Source organism: Geotrypetes seraphini, chromosome 1, assembly GCF_902459505.1.
Source record: "Geotrypetes seraphini chromosome 1, aGeoSer1.1, whole genome shotgun sequence".
Classification (NCBI taxonomy): Eukaryota; Metazoa; Chordata; class Amphibia; order Gymnophiona; family Dermophiidae; genus Geotrypetes; species Geotrypetes seraphini.
In genome coordinates, this window is record NC_047084.1 from 52237576 (window position 1) to 52256930 (window position 19355).

General features: G+C 42.0%; 1 protein-coding gene across 1 annotated transcript; it reads right to left on the bottom strand.

Moving 5' to 3' along the window:
* Nucleotides 1-240: 240 nt before the first annotated feature.
* On the bottom strand, nucleotides 241-18440 carry GZMA (granzyme A). The gene is made up of 4 exons (XM_033957688.1): nucleotides 18307-18440; nucleotides 13078-13219; nucleotides 6706-6969; nucleotides 241-399 (listed from the first exon to the last, which is right to left on the bottom strand). The coding sequence occupies exons 1-4, from the start codon at nucleotides 18438-18440 to the stop codon at nucleotides 241-243; spliced, it is 699 nt and encodes a 232-aa protein (XP_033813579.1).
* Between the last annotated feature and the right edge of the window lie 915 nt (nucleotides 18441-19355).

The following is a 19355-nucleotide window of genomic DNA, read 5'->3' on the forward strand; positions in this document are numbered from 1 at the left end:
TTACATTTCATTATTGTTTTCTAGAAAGTGACGCTGCGTATAAGCCTGAATGACCTATATTTTAGGATTTTTATGCTACTGTCATATACTGAGGGGACAAATTATAATATCTTACACCAATTCTTGTAGCAGACAAACATTGGAGGAGAGTTATTCAATTGCAAAAGTAGATTTTGGGGTAGGTTTAATAATATAGCCAGGCTCAGCATTTACTGTCCAGAACCTCCCCCACCCCCAAATTTAGAAATCGCCTCCTATGGTTTTCTTGATCCATGATATGTAGCTGTCTGTAAGTCGGGTGTAAATGCCAGGTTTCTTAAGATCACCACATATTTTGCCTCCAAAAGAAGTGATTCCTCGAAGAATGCCCTTGCACAGTAAAGGGCCCCCGGAATCTCCCTGGAAAACAAACAGAAAACATTCTTCACAAATATTTCTACAGAACCTTAGAAGTGTTCAAAATTTTTGGCCTTGTCTCAGAACTATTTTCCTAAGACTATACTTTGTGGAAGGTCATAAAGCAATCATAACATCGGGCTCCTTTTACAAAGGCGCGCTAGCGGTTTTAGCGCACGCTACAATATCGCACGCGCTAAACGCTAACACCTCCATAGTATTAGTACTAACACCTCCATGTGTTAGTATTTTTCGTTTAGTGCACGCTAATTTTTAGCGCGCACTAAAAACACTAGCGCACCTTAGTGAAAGGAGCCCATAGTAGTTTTGTTGGGGTAAAAGTCTCTCTGCATGTTTAAAGGACCTCTTAACTACTTAGTTGGTCCCCACCCTCCACTGCTTGTTATGCAGGATTTGGTCAAAAAGTTAAGGATGTTGTCATGACCATAAATGTTATTCATACTCCCATAGTTCAATTCGGTTAACAAAAGATTATACAGAAATACAGAAATAATGTAATGTGAAGAAATTTAGCTAGTCAAAAATTTGGAGAAAAGAAGTCTTTAAAAGTTTTCTGTAATGCTGATCAGATGTGAATGAAACAGTACAACCCTGTCTGTATGATAGCTTCAGATATAGCCAGTGTTAGTACAGCAGCAAGCAGGTCTCTGGAGTAGCCTAAGGGTTTGGACAGGTTCTAGTGACCTGGATTGGCTGCTAGGCTTGATGGACCATTGGTATGAGATCTTGAAATCTGGTAAATTTTTTTAATATTTTTTAAATTTTTTTGTAAACTTTTCTATTCAATTTTTATAAACAGATAGTACTATAACTTTCAAAAGGCACTTATCTTAATCTGGATGAATCAGCGATACTGCATTGTGAAACCCGATGGGGGCCGCTGTTTTACCCAAGTCGGCTTCGTCAGGGGTTTAGAAATATAGCAGTACGGAACGCGACTTTAATCGTGGCTCACAAGATTGAAATCAAAATGGCCTTTTTGATTTCAATCTTGTGAGCCACGATTAAAGTCGCGTTCCGTACTGCTATATTTCTAAACCCCTGACGAAGCCGACTTGGGTGAAACGGTGGCCTCGTCGGGTTTCACAATGCAGTATCGCTGATTCATCCAGATTAAGATAAGTGCCTTTTGAAAGTTATAGCACTATCTGTTTATAAAAATTGAAAAGAAAAGTTTACAAAATTTTTTTTTTAATATTTTAAAAATTTACAATTATTCTTTATACCTAGAAGGTAGAGCCAATGATTGAGATTTTGTCTGATCTGGAATCTTGGTAATTTTTTACCAGATTTCAAGATCTCTGAGGCTCCCTTCTATCTATCTAAGTTACCACTAGCTGGTGCTAATTTTATGGTGCATTTTGGCTGAGACTGTTTTACTTAGACACCATTTTTTGTATTTGCATTATTGGTATTACCATTGGTATGACCCAGTGGGGCTATTTTATGTTCTTATGCTTTTCTGAAGATAGCTTTGCTATAAAGGTTGAACAGGTAAGGAGGCAAAATGCATCCTTGCCTGATGCCACGTTTCATTGGAAACCAATCAGTGTTGCCGTATTCTGTTTTCACCGCAGCTTCTTGATTTTCATAGAGGCTATTTATCAGACGAGTTATGTGTTTGGGTATTCCCATTTCTGCTAGAGTTCTCCATAATTTATCGTAATCCACACAGTTAAAAGTATAGGGGCTTTGGTATTCTTTGCTCTTCTCCAATATCCATCTAACATTGGCAATAAAGTCTCTTGTTCCTTGACTTTTTCTGAAACCAGCCTGAACTTCAGGTAGTTCTTGCTTAATGTATGATTGTAGCCTTCATTGTATTATTTTCAGCAATATTTTGCTGGATTGTGGAATTAATGCAATTGTTCTGTAGTTGTTATAGTCTTGGTGTCACCTTTCTTCACAATAGGTATGAAAAGTGATCTTCTCAAATTGGTTGGCCATGTTTTTTCCTTCCAAATCTGTTGGCACGGTCGAGTGTACCTAACACTAAACTGGCCATATCATATGGCTTATCCTGTTAGGAGGGGATATTCAGCACCAGACCAGATAAGATTAGCAGTTAGATCAGACTCCATAAATAGCTGTCCTATCTTTAACCGCTATAACTTAACCGGTCAGTCACTGAACTTGGCAAATATTTAGCAGCCAAATAAAAATACCAAATATTCAATTATGGTTTCTAGAAATGTCCCAGCATTGAATATCAAGATTTAAAGCTCACAGCAGACAGTCAGTGCATTGCCTCCTGCCATTTGAATATCAGGTTCAGCTTTCCCAAGAACATAACAGTGAGGTTTTTAAATAATGTAAGATTTTGTACAAGTATTTATTTTCTTTTCCAGGGAGTTTTTAATCCATGCTAGGTTTTCCTGCTTGTTCAGTCTTCTTTCGTGTGTCCCCATGGCCCTGTTATGGCAGGCCTAAGGAAGTATCTATGTCGTCGATGCTTCTCGGTAGCCTGCAAGTTTGTATCACGGGGTTGGATGGAGAGAGGAGAAAAGGCAATATTAGTGGCCCCAGAGAGATGCCAGACCATAGGGGAAGGGGGAAGCGAGAGCAAGGATGAGCAGTTGGGGAAGAGAGGGGGAGAGAAGCTGGACCCATATGGGGGAGGGGAACAGCAATGGGATTGAGAAAAATGCTGGATTAGGGGAGGAGAAGGACACAGAGAGAGAGAGAGAGAGAGAGAGAGAGATGTAGTACCATGGAGATGGAGCAGGACAGAGATGTTGATCCTAGGTTAGGATGGGGACACAGAGGACAGATGTTGAACATGGGGCAGTAAGGTCAGAGACACAGAGGGAGGTGATGGAAAGGAGAGATAGGGTAGGGAGACAGAGAGAATAACAGTGGACATGGAGCAAAAAAAAAAAAGTCAAATAGAAGATACTGGAAAGCAAAAAAAAGATGGGACTAGTTTGAGAGAGAGAGAGAGAGAGTAGGGGAAGATGGATGGGGTTTGGGCAGTGGTCTCAAACTCAAACCCTTTGCGGGGCCACATTTTGGATTTGTAGGTACTTGGAGGGCCGCAGAAAAAATAGTTAATGTCTTATTAAAAAAATGACAATTTTGCATGAGGTTAAACTCTTTATAGTTTATAAAACTTTCCTTTAACAGTTTTACCTTATGCAAAATTGTCATTTCTTTAATAAGACATTAACTATTTTTTCTGCGGCCCTCCAAGTACTCTATTTTTTCTGCAGCACTCACATTTAAAGTTTAATATCTTTTCTTTCTCAAAACTGGCACATTTCTATTACTAAATTGAAAATAAAATCATTTTCCTACCTTTGTTTGGTAATTTCATCAGTCTCTGGTTGCACTTTATTCTTCTGACTGTGCATCCAATATTTCTTCTCTTCTTTCAGCCTCCTGTATGCTTCCTCTCCTCCAGACCTCATTCCCTCCCCCAACTTTTTATTTCTTTCTCTGTCTGTCTTTCTCTGATTCCTTGTCCCATTTTTTGCTTTGTTTCTGGCTCCTTGTCCCCCCCTCCTTCTTTCTTTTTTCCTTCTGGCTCCCTGTCCCCCCCTTCTTTCTTTTTTCCTTCTGGCTCCATGTCCCCCCCCCCTCTTTCTTTTTTCCTTCTGGCTCCCTGCCCCCCTTCTTTCTTTCTTCCTTCCTGCCCTCCCCCATGCCACCGCCGCCGGGGAATAGGCTGCTGCTGCTGCTGCCGCCATCGGGAACAGGCTGAGATCTCCACGGGGCTGACCAACTCTCGCCGCCCGACGTCAATCCTAACATCAGAAAGGACGTTCCAGGCAGCCAGAAAGCGATTGGCTAGCCAGAACGTCCTCTCGACGTCAGAATTGAGGTCGGGTGGCGAGAGAAGCAGGGAGATCAAAGAGCATGGTGCCGGCCTGTTCCCCGATGGCAGCGGTGAGAAGGGAAGGGAAGCAGTTGGGCACCCCTGCTCTAGACGAGCCGTGAGCCGCACTCTAGGAAGAACAGTGGAGGGTGACCAGCTGTGCGGTCCGCCCCCCCCTTGGTACGCCACTGGAGCAGCAGCGTGGCTCATTCCATTCAAAGCCGCGGGTGGCGGCTCCTTACGAGATCCGTGCCTGCGTCTGAAGCCTCTCTGATGTTGTGATGTCAGAGAGGCTTCCGATGCAGGAGTGAATAGCGCAAGGAGCCGCCAACCCGCGGCTTTGAACGGAACGAACCGGCCAAACCCGCTGCTGCTCCAAAAGGAAGGGAATGATCCAGTCCAGATTGCGGGCCGCAAATAAAACTTGGAGAGCCACATGTGGCCTGCGGGCCGCGTGTTTGAGACCGCTGGGTTAGGGTGTGTAGATGGAATGGAGAGGAATAAAGCAGAAGGTTAATGAGGCTAGGGGTGGAGGAAAAGATCAGAAGATAATGGGGCTAGGGTTGGAGGAGGGGGGAAGGAACAGAAGATGGGGTATGAATTGTGTGGGGGAAGGCCAGGAAACAGAGCATAAATTGGATGGAATTGGGTGGGGCTGTAGTTTTTTATGCATATGTATCTAAGTATGATAGAATATTACAATATAAGCATAACTTGATCTTTCAATATTTACTGCCTTTGTACTAGAGATTTTCACAGTCCATCTCTTTCTAGAGAATGACACGGTGAAAAAATTGGTCCCCGTCACCGCCCCGTCCCCGTCTCACCATCCCCGTCACCGCCCCGTCCCCGTCTCACCATCCCCGTCACCGCCCCGTCCCCGTCTCACCATCCTCTTCACCGCCCCGTCACCGCCACTGCAATCCCATTCACTTTTCTTTATTTACGTATAAAGGAAACATTCTTTAAAACTTTAAAACTTAGTTAAATATTAGTTAATAACTATACAAAAACAAAACACGCAGAGAAAAAATTAATTAATATAAATTCCCAGACTTCCCTGCACTGTCCCCCCTTGAAGGTCTGTCCCCATCCTGAAAGCCTGATGCCCCCCCCCGACGTCCGATACATCCCTCCCCCGAAGGACCGCCGACTCCCCAACAATATCGGGCCAGGAGGGAGCCCAAATCCTCCTGGCCACGGCGACCCCCTAACCCCACCCCGCACTACATTACGGGCAGGAGGGATCCCAGGCCCTCCTGCCCTCGACGCAAACCCCCCTCCCCCCAACGACCGCCCCCCCCAGCCGACCCGCGACCCCCCTGGCGACCCCCACGACCCCCCCACCCCCCTTCCCCGTACCTTTGGTAGTTGGCCGGACAGACGGGAGCCAAACCCGCCTGTCCGGCAGGCAGCCAACGAAGGAATGAGGCCGGATTGGCCCATCCATCCTAAAGCTCCGCCTACTGGTGGGGCCTAAGGCGCGTGGGCCAATCAGAATAGGCCCTGGAGCCTTAGGTCCCACCTGGGGGCGTGGCCTGAGGCACATGGTCGGGTTGGGCCCATGTGCCTCAGGCCGCGCCCCCAGGTGGGACCTAAGGCTCCAGGGCCTATTCTGATTGGCCCACGCGCCTTAGGCCCCACCAGTAGGCGGAGCTTTAGGATGGATGGGCCAATCCGGCCTCATTCCTTCGTTGGCTGCCTGCCGGACAGGCGGGTTTGGCTCCCGTCCGTCCGGCCAACTACCAAAGGTACGGGGAAGGGGGATGGGGGGGTTGTGGGGGTCGCCAGGGGGATCGCGGGTCGGCTGGGGGGGGCGGTCGGAGGTTCTTGGGGGGGCGGTCGTTGGGGGGGAGGGGGGTTTGCGTCGAGGGCAGGAGGGCCTGGGATCCCTCCTGCCCGTAATGTAGTGCGGGGTGGGGTTAGGGGGTCGCCGTGGCCAGGAGGGTTTGGGCTCCCTTCTGGCCCGATATTGTCGGGAAGTCGGCGGTCCTTCGGGGTGGGGGAGCGAGTGGTCCTGCCGGGGGGGGGGATGTATCGGACGTCGGGGAGTCGGCCGGGCAAGAGGGCTTGGGCTCCCTCTTGCTCCGATCGCGGGTGCGGGTGGGAGCGCGTGCGAGCGGTCGTTCGGGGTGGGGGTGCGAGCGGTCCTGCTGGGGGGTGAATCGGTAAATAGCGGTTCCTAGAAGGGGGTACATTGGCCCGCGGGGACAAACCTGTTCACCGTTTCCGCGGTCGGTGAATGGCCTTGTCCCCGTCACCGCAGCGACTGCTAGTTTTCTTCCCCGTTTTCGGCGGTGACCCGCGGCTTAAATGCGGTGGCCGCGGGTAAACCGTCACCGTGTCATTCTCTATCTCTTTCTATCTTTTGCTTTCTCCATCTCTTTAGGTCTCTTGATTCAGTGGTTTTTTCCCCCTCAAACTCTTTACATTTACAGTTTGCAATAAAAGCTAAGTAGGTCTGTTGTACTTACATTGCAAGAATCTTTTTTTTGATCTCCAGCACACAACATGTTATTTGTAATGACAGGATTAAAATTATAGTGCTTCTTATCACTGCATATTTTTCTGTCCAGAATGGTAACAGTTACATGCATTAGTTTGTCTGAAGGTGTGCCTTTATTTTTAGTTATTCCCCATCCAGCCACTTCACATTTCGTTCCCACTTTGGTGTCTTCTCCTTTCTTTGGTAGTGGAAGAAGATTAACATTTTTATTGAGCTTTGCACTCCCAGTCAGCTGCAAGACAAATGAAAATAGAAACTAATGTGTGATGTTTAATGGCGAGGTTTAAATCTAGAAAAATGTACAGCAAAAGAAAACATTAAGGGCCTGATATTCAAAAGGGTTAAACTTGCTGAGCTGGCCATCAGCCATTATTCAGCTGCACTTAAGTGGGTAGTTCCATTGAATATTGCTCGAGACTGCCTAGGCACTGTCTGGTTAGTGCCAGGGCAATCTGGGGGTGGAGCCTGGGTGGAGTCAGAATTAACCAGTTGGCAATGATATTTAGTTAGCTCTCCTAACTTTGATCCTAATGCGCAAAAGTTGCAGAAAAATCCTTTATGCCATTGTATTGTTGTTAAATTTAACGATTCTAAAAAGACTAGTGATGCTCCAAAAACCTTGCATGCAAATGAGGTTTGCTAGATCATTCGTTGGAGAAAGAGACTGACACATGTGCAGAAGAATCCACGGAAAGAGGCATAAATGTGTGCATGCGCCAGGGGAAGCTATTGTAAGGTTTGTTAGTAGCCCCCACAATATATGGTGGTAGGGGTTACTTGAACGGCGCCCTTACACATGCCAGGTCCCAGGTTCAGTTCCCTCACTGAAGATTCACCAGGAAGTAGAATCAAAAAGGCACAGCCAGAGGTGATTGCATAAAGAATATATTATAGAAATAGGCTTACAGAAAAGCAATATTTATAAGCATTACAATTAAGCATTACAATTAATGAGAGAGCAACGCAATTTCCCTGCCTTACAGAGTTCAGAGGAAAAGAGAGACATAGAAGCCTGAAGTTCCAGGGAAAGGCAGAGAGAGAGAAAAGGGGGATGGGGTGATGGTCCAAGCTTCGTGTTCCATAGATAAAGAGAAGGATAGACAGAGAAAGAGAGAGCTCCAAGAGAAACAAGAAAGGACCAGAGTGCCAAGAGCTAAGAGCCAAGAGAAAGGGGTGATGCTGCGAGGGGCTTTTATAGTTTGGAAACTTATTCTAAATATAGAATCAATAGAAGTTAAACATCCCCATCAGTAGTAAACTCGTGCTAGACAGAAGAAGAACAGGCTATGGTCAAATGTAATTTCCAGTATGCCTCTGACAATAGTTTCTGATTAACTTTAGTTATCTGTGCACCTGGACCCATTGTCCTAAGCACCCTCTTAATCAGACATTAACACATTAACACCTTTTAGCTAATCATGATTTAATCAGGGCTACTTAAAACCATCTTTTCGGGCGATATGAAACAGTGTGCCTTCACTCAGGGTCTATCTGCATTCACATGCCATTCAGATTGATATAATTTCCCATAGGTCTTTGCTGACATCAGTTAAGCCAACTGAAAATGCTGAATGCCAGCAATAGCTATGCTGACAGCTATGTCACTATTCCACTGAAGCGTTTGACCCACGCGCATGAGATGCGCCTTTAAAAACTGTAATAAACATGCTGGCTGGAGGAGAAGGAGAGAAAGATCCCAAGGGAAAGAAGCGCTAGGCTGCAGCTCTGACCCTAAGCCACATACAGCAGCAAGCAGGCACGAGCAGTTCTGACTTCACACCACACACTTATTTTTAAAGATGCAAGGTACAGGGTGAAGTGTAACAAACAAAATGGAAACCAGATAGAGGATTGGATATAGTAAAACAAACAGGCTTCAATAGAAGAAAAGGAGTGATTGAGAAGTGACCCAATTAGGCTTGAAAAACTGCTCAGAAATATGAAACTCTGAAGGGAAGGCTGTTAAACCTCCCTTGGAGAAGAGTTCACCTTCCAGTCACTGCAAACTTAACAAGTTTATGGGCACACTCAAAAACTCCAAAGATATTTGAAAAAACAAAGTTTCAAAGTCTTTCTGTTTTATGCAAGAAATGTCTTCATTTGGTAAAAGTTAAAACTGCCACCACTGAGTTACTTAGCTCTGTTTATTGTCTTTGGGGGTCCCAACGTGGCCCCGTTTCAAATCCTGCTTCAGGAGACCCGATGTAGATGAAAATCAGAGAGTAACAAATGTGGACATGTGTGAATCTACAGTTCTTCATTAGCTAAATACTTTTACTGGTCGTGATGTTCAGTTGTATCTAGAAATAAGATTTAAAAACAAGTCTGTGTGAATATAATCTCTAATTCACACTAGACTACAAAGGTTATGCAATCTTTAGGCAAAAGCAGAGGAGAGAAGCTCATAAATTATACATGCCACGGCTCTGGAGACTGACATGTAACAAACTCAATGTATACCGACATGAGCCATATTCCTTTTTTGGACATCAACATTATATTGGATCAGGGTCAGTTTACAACAACTTTATACCACAAAGACACAGATAGAAACAACTTACTGTAATATGGCAGCTTCCACCCTAGACATTTACGGGACAATATTCCAGTTGGTCAGTTTTTGAGGCTCCGTAGATTATGTTCTACAGTGCAAGAGTACATCGGTAAAGCTCAAGATATGCAGTATAGATTTCAAGAGATAGGCTATCCTAGGTCTGTTATCCGCAAAGCATACAAAAGAGTGCTGTATGCCAATCGAGATTTACTCCTCAATCCTGCTCCTAAACACGACGAACAAGCTCTGGTGTGTGTCCTCCCTTACTCTACCTTAGCTTTTCAGATCAAACGAGTCATTAAGCAGCATTGGGGCATCATGCAGTATCATCAAGAGTTTCAGGATTTTCCTAGATTTGCTTTCTCCAAACAACAAAATTTAAAACAGCATTTGGTGCGGTCACAATTTTTTAGACAAGATCCCAATGCCATAACTCCAGGAGAACATAACCGTTGTGGGCCCTGCACCATGTGTGACTACAGTGTCCCTTTGAAAGATCTGCACTTCACCAATTCACAAGTGAAGCAACACAAGTGTCCAGCTACTACTTGCAATACTTCTAATGTAGTGTATATTATCCAATATTCTTGTGATCTTTCATATATAGGATGTACTACTCGTCCTATTAAAGCCCAGATTGGTGAACACATTAGCAGAATTAGATTGAGTGTCAAAGAAGCTCCTTTAGTTCTCCATTGGTTAGAGAAACAGCATAAGTTGGAAGGGGGGTAATTTGGCTCACATACTGTGGAAAAAGGAACAGAAGTGGATATTTCATCTTGATACATTACACCCTAAGGGTCTGAACAATGAAATTGAGTGGAGAGCGTTTCTTTAATTTTACACTGTTTCTTCAGGTCACAATGTGACATGTCAATCTCCTTCTGTTCTCCTTGTCCAAGATTCAACAGGATTTGTGTAGTATCCATTTTTAGAATCCACAGCGCATACAAATCCACATGCATTTCCTTTTAAATCAGACAACATGGTGAACCTTAATAGAGCCATCAAGTTTACAGTTGACAGCATGTCATGTGATCACGTTTTTTCTCCCTCCTCCCCCTCAGCTGATCTATTTAAACAGCAGCTAGCCCACAGCGTCTTGCTGGCAATTTGAGTTTGTTACATGTCAGTCTCCAGAGCCGTGGCATGTATAATTTATGAGCTTCTCTCCTCTGCTTTTGCCTAAAGATTGCATAACCTTTGTATTCTAGTGTGAATTAGAGATTATATTCACACAGACTTGTTTTTAAATCTTATTTCTAGATACAACTGAACATCACGACCAGTAAAAGTATTTAGCTAATGAAGAACTGTAGATTCACACATGTCCACATTTGTTACTCTCTGATTTTCATCTACATCGGGTCTCCTGAAGCAGGATTCGAAACGGGGCCACGTTGGGACCCCCAAAGACAATAAACAGAGCTAAGTAACTCAGTGGTGGCAGTTTTAACTTTTACCAAATGAAGACATTTCTTGCATAAAACAGAAAGACTTTGAAACTTTGTTTTTTTCAAATATCTTTGGAGTTTTTGAGTGTGCCCATAAACTTGTTAAGTTTGCAGTGACTGGAAGGTGAACTCTTCTCCAAGGGAGGTTTAACAGCATCACCCGGCAATGTCTGGGCATCGCCTGGAGTGCCCATTTTAATATTAATTAGCTTATTGCACTTATCTGCTCTATTTCCTTTTGAAATAGTTGTATTAATCTCTTTTCCTGGAAGAGTTTCTTTCTTGCTATTATCGGAGGCTGCTAGCAGGCATGGAACAGACAGTGGGAAGCCATTTTGTGCATTAGAAGCTAAAATGTTTAGACGTTTAACAGTTAAAGGCACAGTAAGTTTAGAGCTAACCAAGCACAGGTCTGAATATTGCCTTGTTATTGTCTGGGTGACCACATATATCCAAATATTCAATAGCAGATCCCAGACATGGCCTACCATTGAACCTCCAGGGTTAATTCAGCCTGCAGCTGAAAGCAACTTAAAAACCACTACCTCTTAGTATTCTTTGATGCCTCTGAAAGGATATAAAAAGGGTGAATAGCAAAATCATGCTTTGGGGTGGGGGAAGGAGCTGTAAGTACACTAGAGATATGGGGAGGATAGATGAAGGGAGAGTATATAAGACCACCAAGAATTAAGGTTACCATATGGCTCCAGAAAAAGGAGGACGGATTGAGACATCTGGGTTTTACGTCCATTGAAAGCAATAGAAGTAAGAGGACAGATTGAGACACCTGGGTTTTAATTCCATTGCTATCAGTGGAAGTAAAACCTGGATGTCTCAATCTGTCCTTTTTCTGGAGCCCTAACAAGAAAAGCACATGTGAGCAGGGCACACAGCAAGCCTGACATTTACAGAATATGTCCCATGCACTTGGTTGCTGGTCCAACTCAGTGCACACCCACTCTCTGCCCCAAACATGTCCCATTTCAGGGTGTGTGCATATATACTGTAGAAACATAGAAACAAGATGGCCGATAAAGACCAAATGGCCCATCCTGTCTGCCCATCTGTAGCATCCATTATCTCCTTTCCCTAAGAGATTCTACTTGCCTATGTGACATGAAGCACATGTATGTACCTGTTTAGACCTTATAGAATACTGCTCAGCACATTGCTGGATTTTGGGTGGTCTAATGTTAATTTTGCAGTTGCAAATGCCAACTAACTTGTATAGAATTGACACCCTGGGCCCCATACATATTGTTTCTGACTCAATATGACCTGGGTAACTGCATGTGAGTTTCTGTTCACTTCCCTATGTGATTCTTGTTCAACTCACCAGTCTTTTTCTTTACCCACCCCAACAAGTAATATAACTATCAGCCCACTGTATCATATTCTCTCTCCTCTTCAGTTACTCTGGACTCTGCAATATCACATTCTTCCTTATCCTCCAATAACTGAACAAATATTTTTATTCCATCTTTGACCTCCTTTTCCATCAATGCATTTGGCCACCTGTGCCTTCTTCTTCTTTTTTTTTTTGCAACTTATCTTTGGAATGATCTTCCCTCTTCTGTACGAGCCAAACAAGTGTTTTCCAGGTTTAAAATTTGCTAAAAACGAATTTTTTTAATTCTATTTTTGATTATATGCTCTGAAGTACATCTGTGCCAGATACTCTCCTGGACTACTTTCTTGTTAAGTTTCAAGTTTATTTAAAATTTCTTATACCGCCCAATCAGCCTTCTAGGCGGTGTACAAATTCATAAAAACATAAAACATACTTTAGCTAAAATACAAGTTTAAGCTGACATTGCGTCACCAATCTGTAACTTTTAATAACTTTCGAAAACTTTTAAAAACAAAGACAAACAGGAACAAAAGGTAAAAAGGCAAGAACTACAATAGTCAAGTATGTTTACTATTTGTCCTTTCTTATAAGTAAATTAGTGTTCCTTTTGCTTTTTTTTTTTTTAATGTACACCACATTGACCTACAAGGCAGATAGTGTGGTATGTCAAGCTCCGATATATCTGTTTTCCTTTGTTATACTGTTTTCTTTCCTATCACAAAAATGGAGTTCTTCCCTTTTTCCCCTTTAAATCTCTATGGGCTTCTGGGCCATTAGTGCGGCTTTGTAAAAGAGGCCGTATGTCTTTCTCATTGCTATTTATTTATTTGTGTGTAATTTTAATTATTTTTACCTTTTTAATTGTAAACCACACAGACAATTGATGTGTGGTATATCAAGTCGTTAATAAACTTGAAGCTTGAATTTGAACCATAAACACAGTATGTTCTGCTTATCTAAAAACAGGTGAAGGATGCTTACTTGTAGCAGCATAAGATCATTTTCACGTGTCTGCCTGTCAAAGCACGGATGTGGAATGCTTTTCTTTACTGAAAAACTTTGTTGTTCCTTTTCTTTCTTGACCAACGAATGAGCCCCAAGGGTAACCTTTGTGGTGTTATCCCTAAAATAAAGTAAGTTCTAGTTAAGCATGTTACGAAATGGATTCATCTTAGCAAAATAACGAAGCATATGTGAATGTATATGTTAGAGATGGGCCGTTGTGCATAAGAGGGCTCATTATGGGGTCCTTTTACTAAGGCGTGCAAACCGATTTAGCACACGCTAACTGATTTAGCATGCACTAAATGCTAAGGCACCCGTGGAATCGGTTTGCATGCCTTAGTAAAAGGACCCCTATGTGCACGATAATATGCACTTTTCTTAACAAGTGCACACTGCGCACAGTAAACAAGCTTTCAAGAGAAGGTGTGCATGCACTATGGTTTAAGCCAGTGATTCCCAACCCTGTCCTGGAGGAACACCAGGCCAATTGGGTTTTCAGGCTAGCCCTAATGAATATGCATGAGAGAGATTTGCATATGATGGAAGTGATAGGCATGCAAATTTGCTTCATGCATATTCATTAGGGCTAGCCTGAAAACCCAATTGGCCTGGTGTTCCTCCAGGACAGGGTTGGGAACCACTGGTTTAAGCAACAATTCAAAAATATAACAAGTACACATCAAATAGTAATTTAGCATAGTAAGGGACCCTATGAATTTGAGATCATTTTTTTTTTTACAAGGTGTTTTGAGAGCATTACAGTTCAAGCAGCTCATTAAAAAAATTTATGGAATGTATATGCAATGATTGGTCAGTAGGACTATTTCTGAGTTTTACTCCTCATAGAGTCTCTGGGTCTCTGAGCATATACTAGATCACTATATATTTGATGTGTGCATGTTATATTTTTGAGTTGTGGCCTAAATAAGAGTCAATTTTGTTGAGCAAAGGGTTTTCACATATACGTATTTGGATTTTTCCTTCCTATGCAGTATATTTTCTTTTTTCATTTTATATTGTTTATTAATTTTATAAAAGAACTTTTACAAAGTGCAACAGTTATTATGACAATTTCACTTAAACAGCACTTACAACTTATACTCAAAAAATTTCCCTCCCCTTAAACCTAACCCTCTCACCCACCTCTAGATGTGCATAATGAGCAATAAACTCAATAGGAATTGGTATATGTTCATCTCGTGGAGTATATTCATTTAATGGCCTTTAATGAACGAATCTAGTGGACTCTATAGGCAAATTAAACAGTCCCAATTCTTCCAATTTCTTGTGATCAATTGTAGTGCAACTCCTGACATTATAAGAAAAAGCCTATCTTTATGGTCATCAAGTGGATTTTCAGGCATGAATGACGTACCAAATAATACAGTCCTTCCTATATTTTCAACTTCAAGTTACCCCATTTGTCTAGTGCACTATGGTTTATGCATGCGTCCTAGTTTATACATGCGCAACCCTTAGGAAAGAATGCACACTATCATCCGGATTCTGTATATTTATTTATTTATTTATTTATTTATTTAGATTTTTATCCCGTCCTCCCAGTAGCTCAGAACGGTCTACAAGTGAACATACACAATGGAGAGTAATTAGACATATAAGAAGTACAATAGGTTTAAGTGTTTGGACATATGAGATTTACATACATAATTTAAATACAGGGAGTATACAGCAAATTAAGAGCAGAGTTTAAGAATAAGTAGTTTAGTTTAAGTACAAGTTATTTGAGTTTAGATACAATTTGTCAGAGTATAGACTAAGAGAGGACTATACTGAAATTTAGGGAGAAGATAGACAGGGGAGATAGGAGAGAGGTGGGCTTAAGGGGGGGAGTAGACTGAGTGTGATCTTTAGCTGAAGAGGAGGGTCTTTACCATTTTATATATGGTACCCAGATTTGGGTGCAATTCTGAGACGTGCACGCAGCTTAATCGGCTAATATGCTGGCAAACACTTGCTGCATGATACACCCAATATCACTGCGGTTGAAATGAAGCATTATAAATATGGTAATACCAAGAGACTGTTGGGTTGAAGAAAAGCAGTATTCTAGAGCAGTGTTTTTCAACCTTTTTACACCTATGGACCGGCAGAAATAAAAGAATTATTCTGTGGACCGACGGTTGAATAACACTGGGCTAAGTCGTGGGCCAGATCCCGCCCATCTCTACCCAATCTCTACCCCAGACCCCGCCCCCATATTAGTACTAATTGCACCTTGCACATCCCATGCCTCATAAGGAAGCCTTCCCTCTGACGTTGCAACGTCATAGAGAAGGCTTCCAGTTCAGGCGCAGGATGCCCGTAGGAGCCACTGCCTGTGGCTTTGTGCACTGAACCAGTTAGGAAGAGGGAGCAGGCTCGAAGATAATGCCGCATTGATCGCACTGTGGACCGGTGGTTGAAGAACACTGTTTTGGGCCTGATGCACGTGCTGGCCCTGTGGACCGGCAGGAAATTTCTGTGGACCGGCACTGGTCCATGGACCGGTGGTTGAAGAACATTGTTCTAGAGTACTGTGGATGTGTACCCAAAGTGTGTGATAGGATTTACACCTGGTTTGTTAGTATAAGTTCTTGTGCCCAAAGTTCAGCATGGAATTGGCGACCAACAATATTCTATAAAGAGTGCTCATCCCAGAACACCCTTATATTTTTATTTATTTAAAAGACTTATAGTCCACCTAAAAACTAAACTTATTACAACCATACATACATAAAATATTAAATAAACATAGTTTTATTTTTAATGTGTATACTATGTTTGGTTGTTTGTCTATTTATGCTTATGCATGTCGATTGTAATATAAATCTTTTAAATCAGTGGTTCCCAAACCTGTCCTGAAGGACCCCCAGGCCAGTCGGGTTTTCAAGATAGCCCTAATGAATATGCATGGAGCAGATCTGCATTCCTGGCATCTCCATTATATGCAAATCTCTGTCATGCATATTCATTAGGGCTATCTTGAAAACCCGACTGGCCTGGGGGTCCTCCAGGACAGGTTTGGGAACCACTGTTTTAAATAAATAAATAGTAACATTAAGAGGTCTTTTTTACTAAGGCGCGTTGACCGATTTAGCACACGCTAACTGATTTAGTGCACACTAATCAATTTAAGGCGTGCTAAAGATTAGTGCATACTAAATGCTAAGGCACCCATAGAATATAATAGGCGCCTTAACATTTAGCATGCGCTAATCTCTAGCGCACGCTAGATCAATTAGGACGCACTAAATCAGCACGTGCTAAATTGGCTAGCGTGCCTTAGTAAAAGGACCCTCTTAAACACAAACAAAATTTAAAACCATATTTTGCTGCTTGTCTCTCTTATTTCCTGCTATACAAATCTGACTAGGGGGCTCATTTAAAAAAAAATTTTTTTTTTTTATGATAGATGTCCAAAAGACAGCATAAACCAGCACTTGGACGTCTTACTAGTCAAAACAGACTTTCTAGACATCGTTCTGGTTGTTATGTCTCCAATGCATCCAAATCTTAAGGGACACGTTAGAGGCATGTTGTGGGTGGGCTTAGGTCTTGGGCTTTTTGTTAGATGATTGGACCTAGACCTGTTTTAAAAGCATCTAAATGCTAAAAAGGAGCTCATACTGACCAGATGACCACTGGAGGGATTAAGGCATGACCCCCCCTTACTTTCCAAGTGGTCACTAACCCCCTACCACCATTCAAAGATGTTAAAAAAATACAGAACATTCTAGCCTGTATTAGGAGGGGGTGCTGAAAAGTTCTCAGCCCAAGCAGCTTCAGATGTTAACACAGACATCTGAGCCCAGAGAGCAGAGGTTACTGCAGTGAATGTCACATTAAAAGTTCCAGGTACAGATGCTACCATATCTTGCTTATATTGTATGGTGAGCTCTACAAAATCTACTGTACCTACATTAAAATGACACCTGCAGGTATAAGAGCTATTGTTATGGTGTACAGGTGGGTACAGTAAGTTTTGGCTAGGTTTTGGAGGGCTCACCCTACAGTGTAAGCAGTTTATAGTGACATTTTTGCCTGGGACTTTGAAATGTGACAGTCACTGCAGTACCCCCTAGAGTGCCCCCTCTGCTGTGCTCAGCTCTCCGTGAACAGTTTGCTACAAATGCTGGTTGATTTTTCATTTATTTTCATCCTCTCTTCCAACGTTTTCTGTATCCAAATACCTAAATATTTTATACCCTTCTCCTTCCAAAGAAAAGGGAATGTGTCAAATAATCCTTTTGGACAATGTACATTTAGTGGAAGAACCTCTGATTTACTCCAATTTATTTTATAGCCAGAAAATTTGCCAAATCGGTCAATCAAATCCAGTAAATGCGGGATGGAAGTTTCAGGATTCCTGAAATGAAGCAAAATATCATCTGCATATGCAGAGACTTTATATTCCTGACCTGCATAAGGAATACCTTGAATCTCCTTTGCCTATTGAATAGCCAATAATAAGGGTTCCAGTACAATGTCAAAAAGCAAAGAAGATAACGGACACCCTTGCCTAACTCCCCTCTCCAGAAGAAAATGTTCTGAAAAAGTATTATTAATATATAATCTGGCAGAAGGGGAACTATACAAGGTTTGAATCATTTGTATAAATCCGGAACCAATACCAAACCAATCCATTGCTTGATACATGAAGGTCCACTCCACATGATCAAAGGCCTTCTCTGAATCCAAGGATACAGAGAAAGCTGGATCATCCATGGCTTTTGTTAAATTTAACATGTGGAAAGCCAATCTGGTGTTGTTTGAAGAATGTCTTTGAGCATAAAATAAAGACCACTTATACGCACTACTGTTTGATGTGTGTAGTGTGTATAAGTGGTCTTCATTATCGTGCTTTGACTTAGTCTCATCTACATTACACAAATATTTACGGTTTGATTAACAGAGGCTCCTGGGGCAGGCTGTAGAGACCAAAACACATGCGTTTCGAGCCACCACACAAAACTTTGTGATTTGATTAATAAAATTGCACACCAACAATATTCTAAACCTCCGCTGTTGTTTGGTGTTTTTTTCATTAATTTAGTTCCATAGCACCAATAGCAAAAGCAAGCATTTGACACTGCAGAACCTCCATTAGCTTTGGCTCTTTGTATTAATGCTTGGAGTCATCACTAATTTCTGAGCCTGGTCCTAAATAGTCTCTCGCTAGTCATTTGAATGAGAGGATGAACTTACATTTCACAGTGAGCGGCAGTTAACACCCAGTTAGGTTTGATCAACGTTCCTCCACATATTTTATTGCCTTTTAAAAAAGCCATGAAAGGCTTTGAATGAGGAGGTTTCACTTCGCTTCCTCCAATAATTTTCATACCTAATCCTGGGGAAAAAAACAAAACATGAAATCCTTATTAAAACATATCACTGGCTTCTAAACACGTAGACATAGATTAGAGCAGTGGGCTGAGAACCAGAGAAGTCGGGGTTCAAATCCCACTGCAGCTCATTCTGATCTTGAGCAAGTCACTTATCCCTCCTTTGCCTCAGTTACAAACTTTAATTGTGAGCCTTCAAGGGACAGGGAAATAACATAGTAAATGACACTAGATAAAGACTTGAATGGTCCAGTCTGCCCAATAAGTACACGCATAATAAATTAATGATTAAATTAAATTGTCTTTTTTTTCTTTGATATTTCTGGGCTATAGGCCATAGAAATCTGCCTGATACTGTTTTTAGATTCCAGCTACTGAAGCTCACTCCAGTCTATTCTAAAGCATCCCAAATTACTGGAGTTCCCATCGAAGCCCCCCTTCCTCAGCCCATCCTAAACCAAATAGCCATAAACAGGACACAAAACTGTGTAAGTCTTCTCAGTTCCAGCCTTAGCTCTTCAATTTATAGCCTTCATTTTCTGATTAGAGATCCTCTGTGTTTGTCCCATGCTTTTTTTAAATTCCGTCACCATTTTGCTCTCTACCACCTCCCTCGAGAGGGCATTCCAAGTTTCCAAGTTTCCAAGTTTATTAGTTTTTAATATCCCGATCATAAAATGAATATCTGACCGGTTTACAATTATAAATAGAGAAAATTAGAAGAAAAAAAAAAAATCAAAACATAATTTAATATAGAATAGGGAGAAATAAAAAAAAAAGGAGTGTAAAAGAATAAATAGAGTGAACAAGTATGACATTTACAGACAAACTAGAAAGTGAGGAAAGATGGGGAGGTGGGAAAAAGTTACATAATTAAAAAAGAAAAAGGATATAGAGGGGAAAGGGGATGAC

Coding starts and splice junctions, on each gene's coding strand:
- GZMA (XM_033957688.1), bottom strand. CDS start 18,440: ATGAAAATTATTGGAGGAAGCGAAGTGAAACCTCCTCATTCAAAGCCT. Junction 6,970..13,077: donor ATGATCTTATGCTGCTACAA/GTAAGCATCCTT, acceptor TTTGTCTTGCAG/CTGACTGGGAGTGCAAAGCT. Junction 400..6,705: donor AAAAAAAAGATTCTTGCAAT/GTAAGTACAACA, acceptor TTTGTTTTCCAG/GGAGATTCCGGGGGCCCTTT.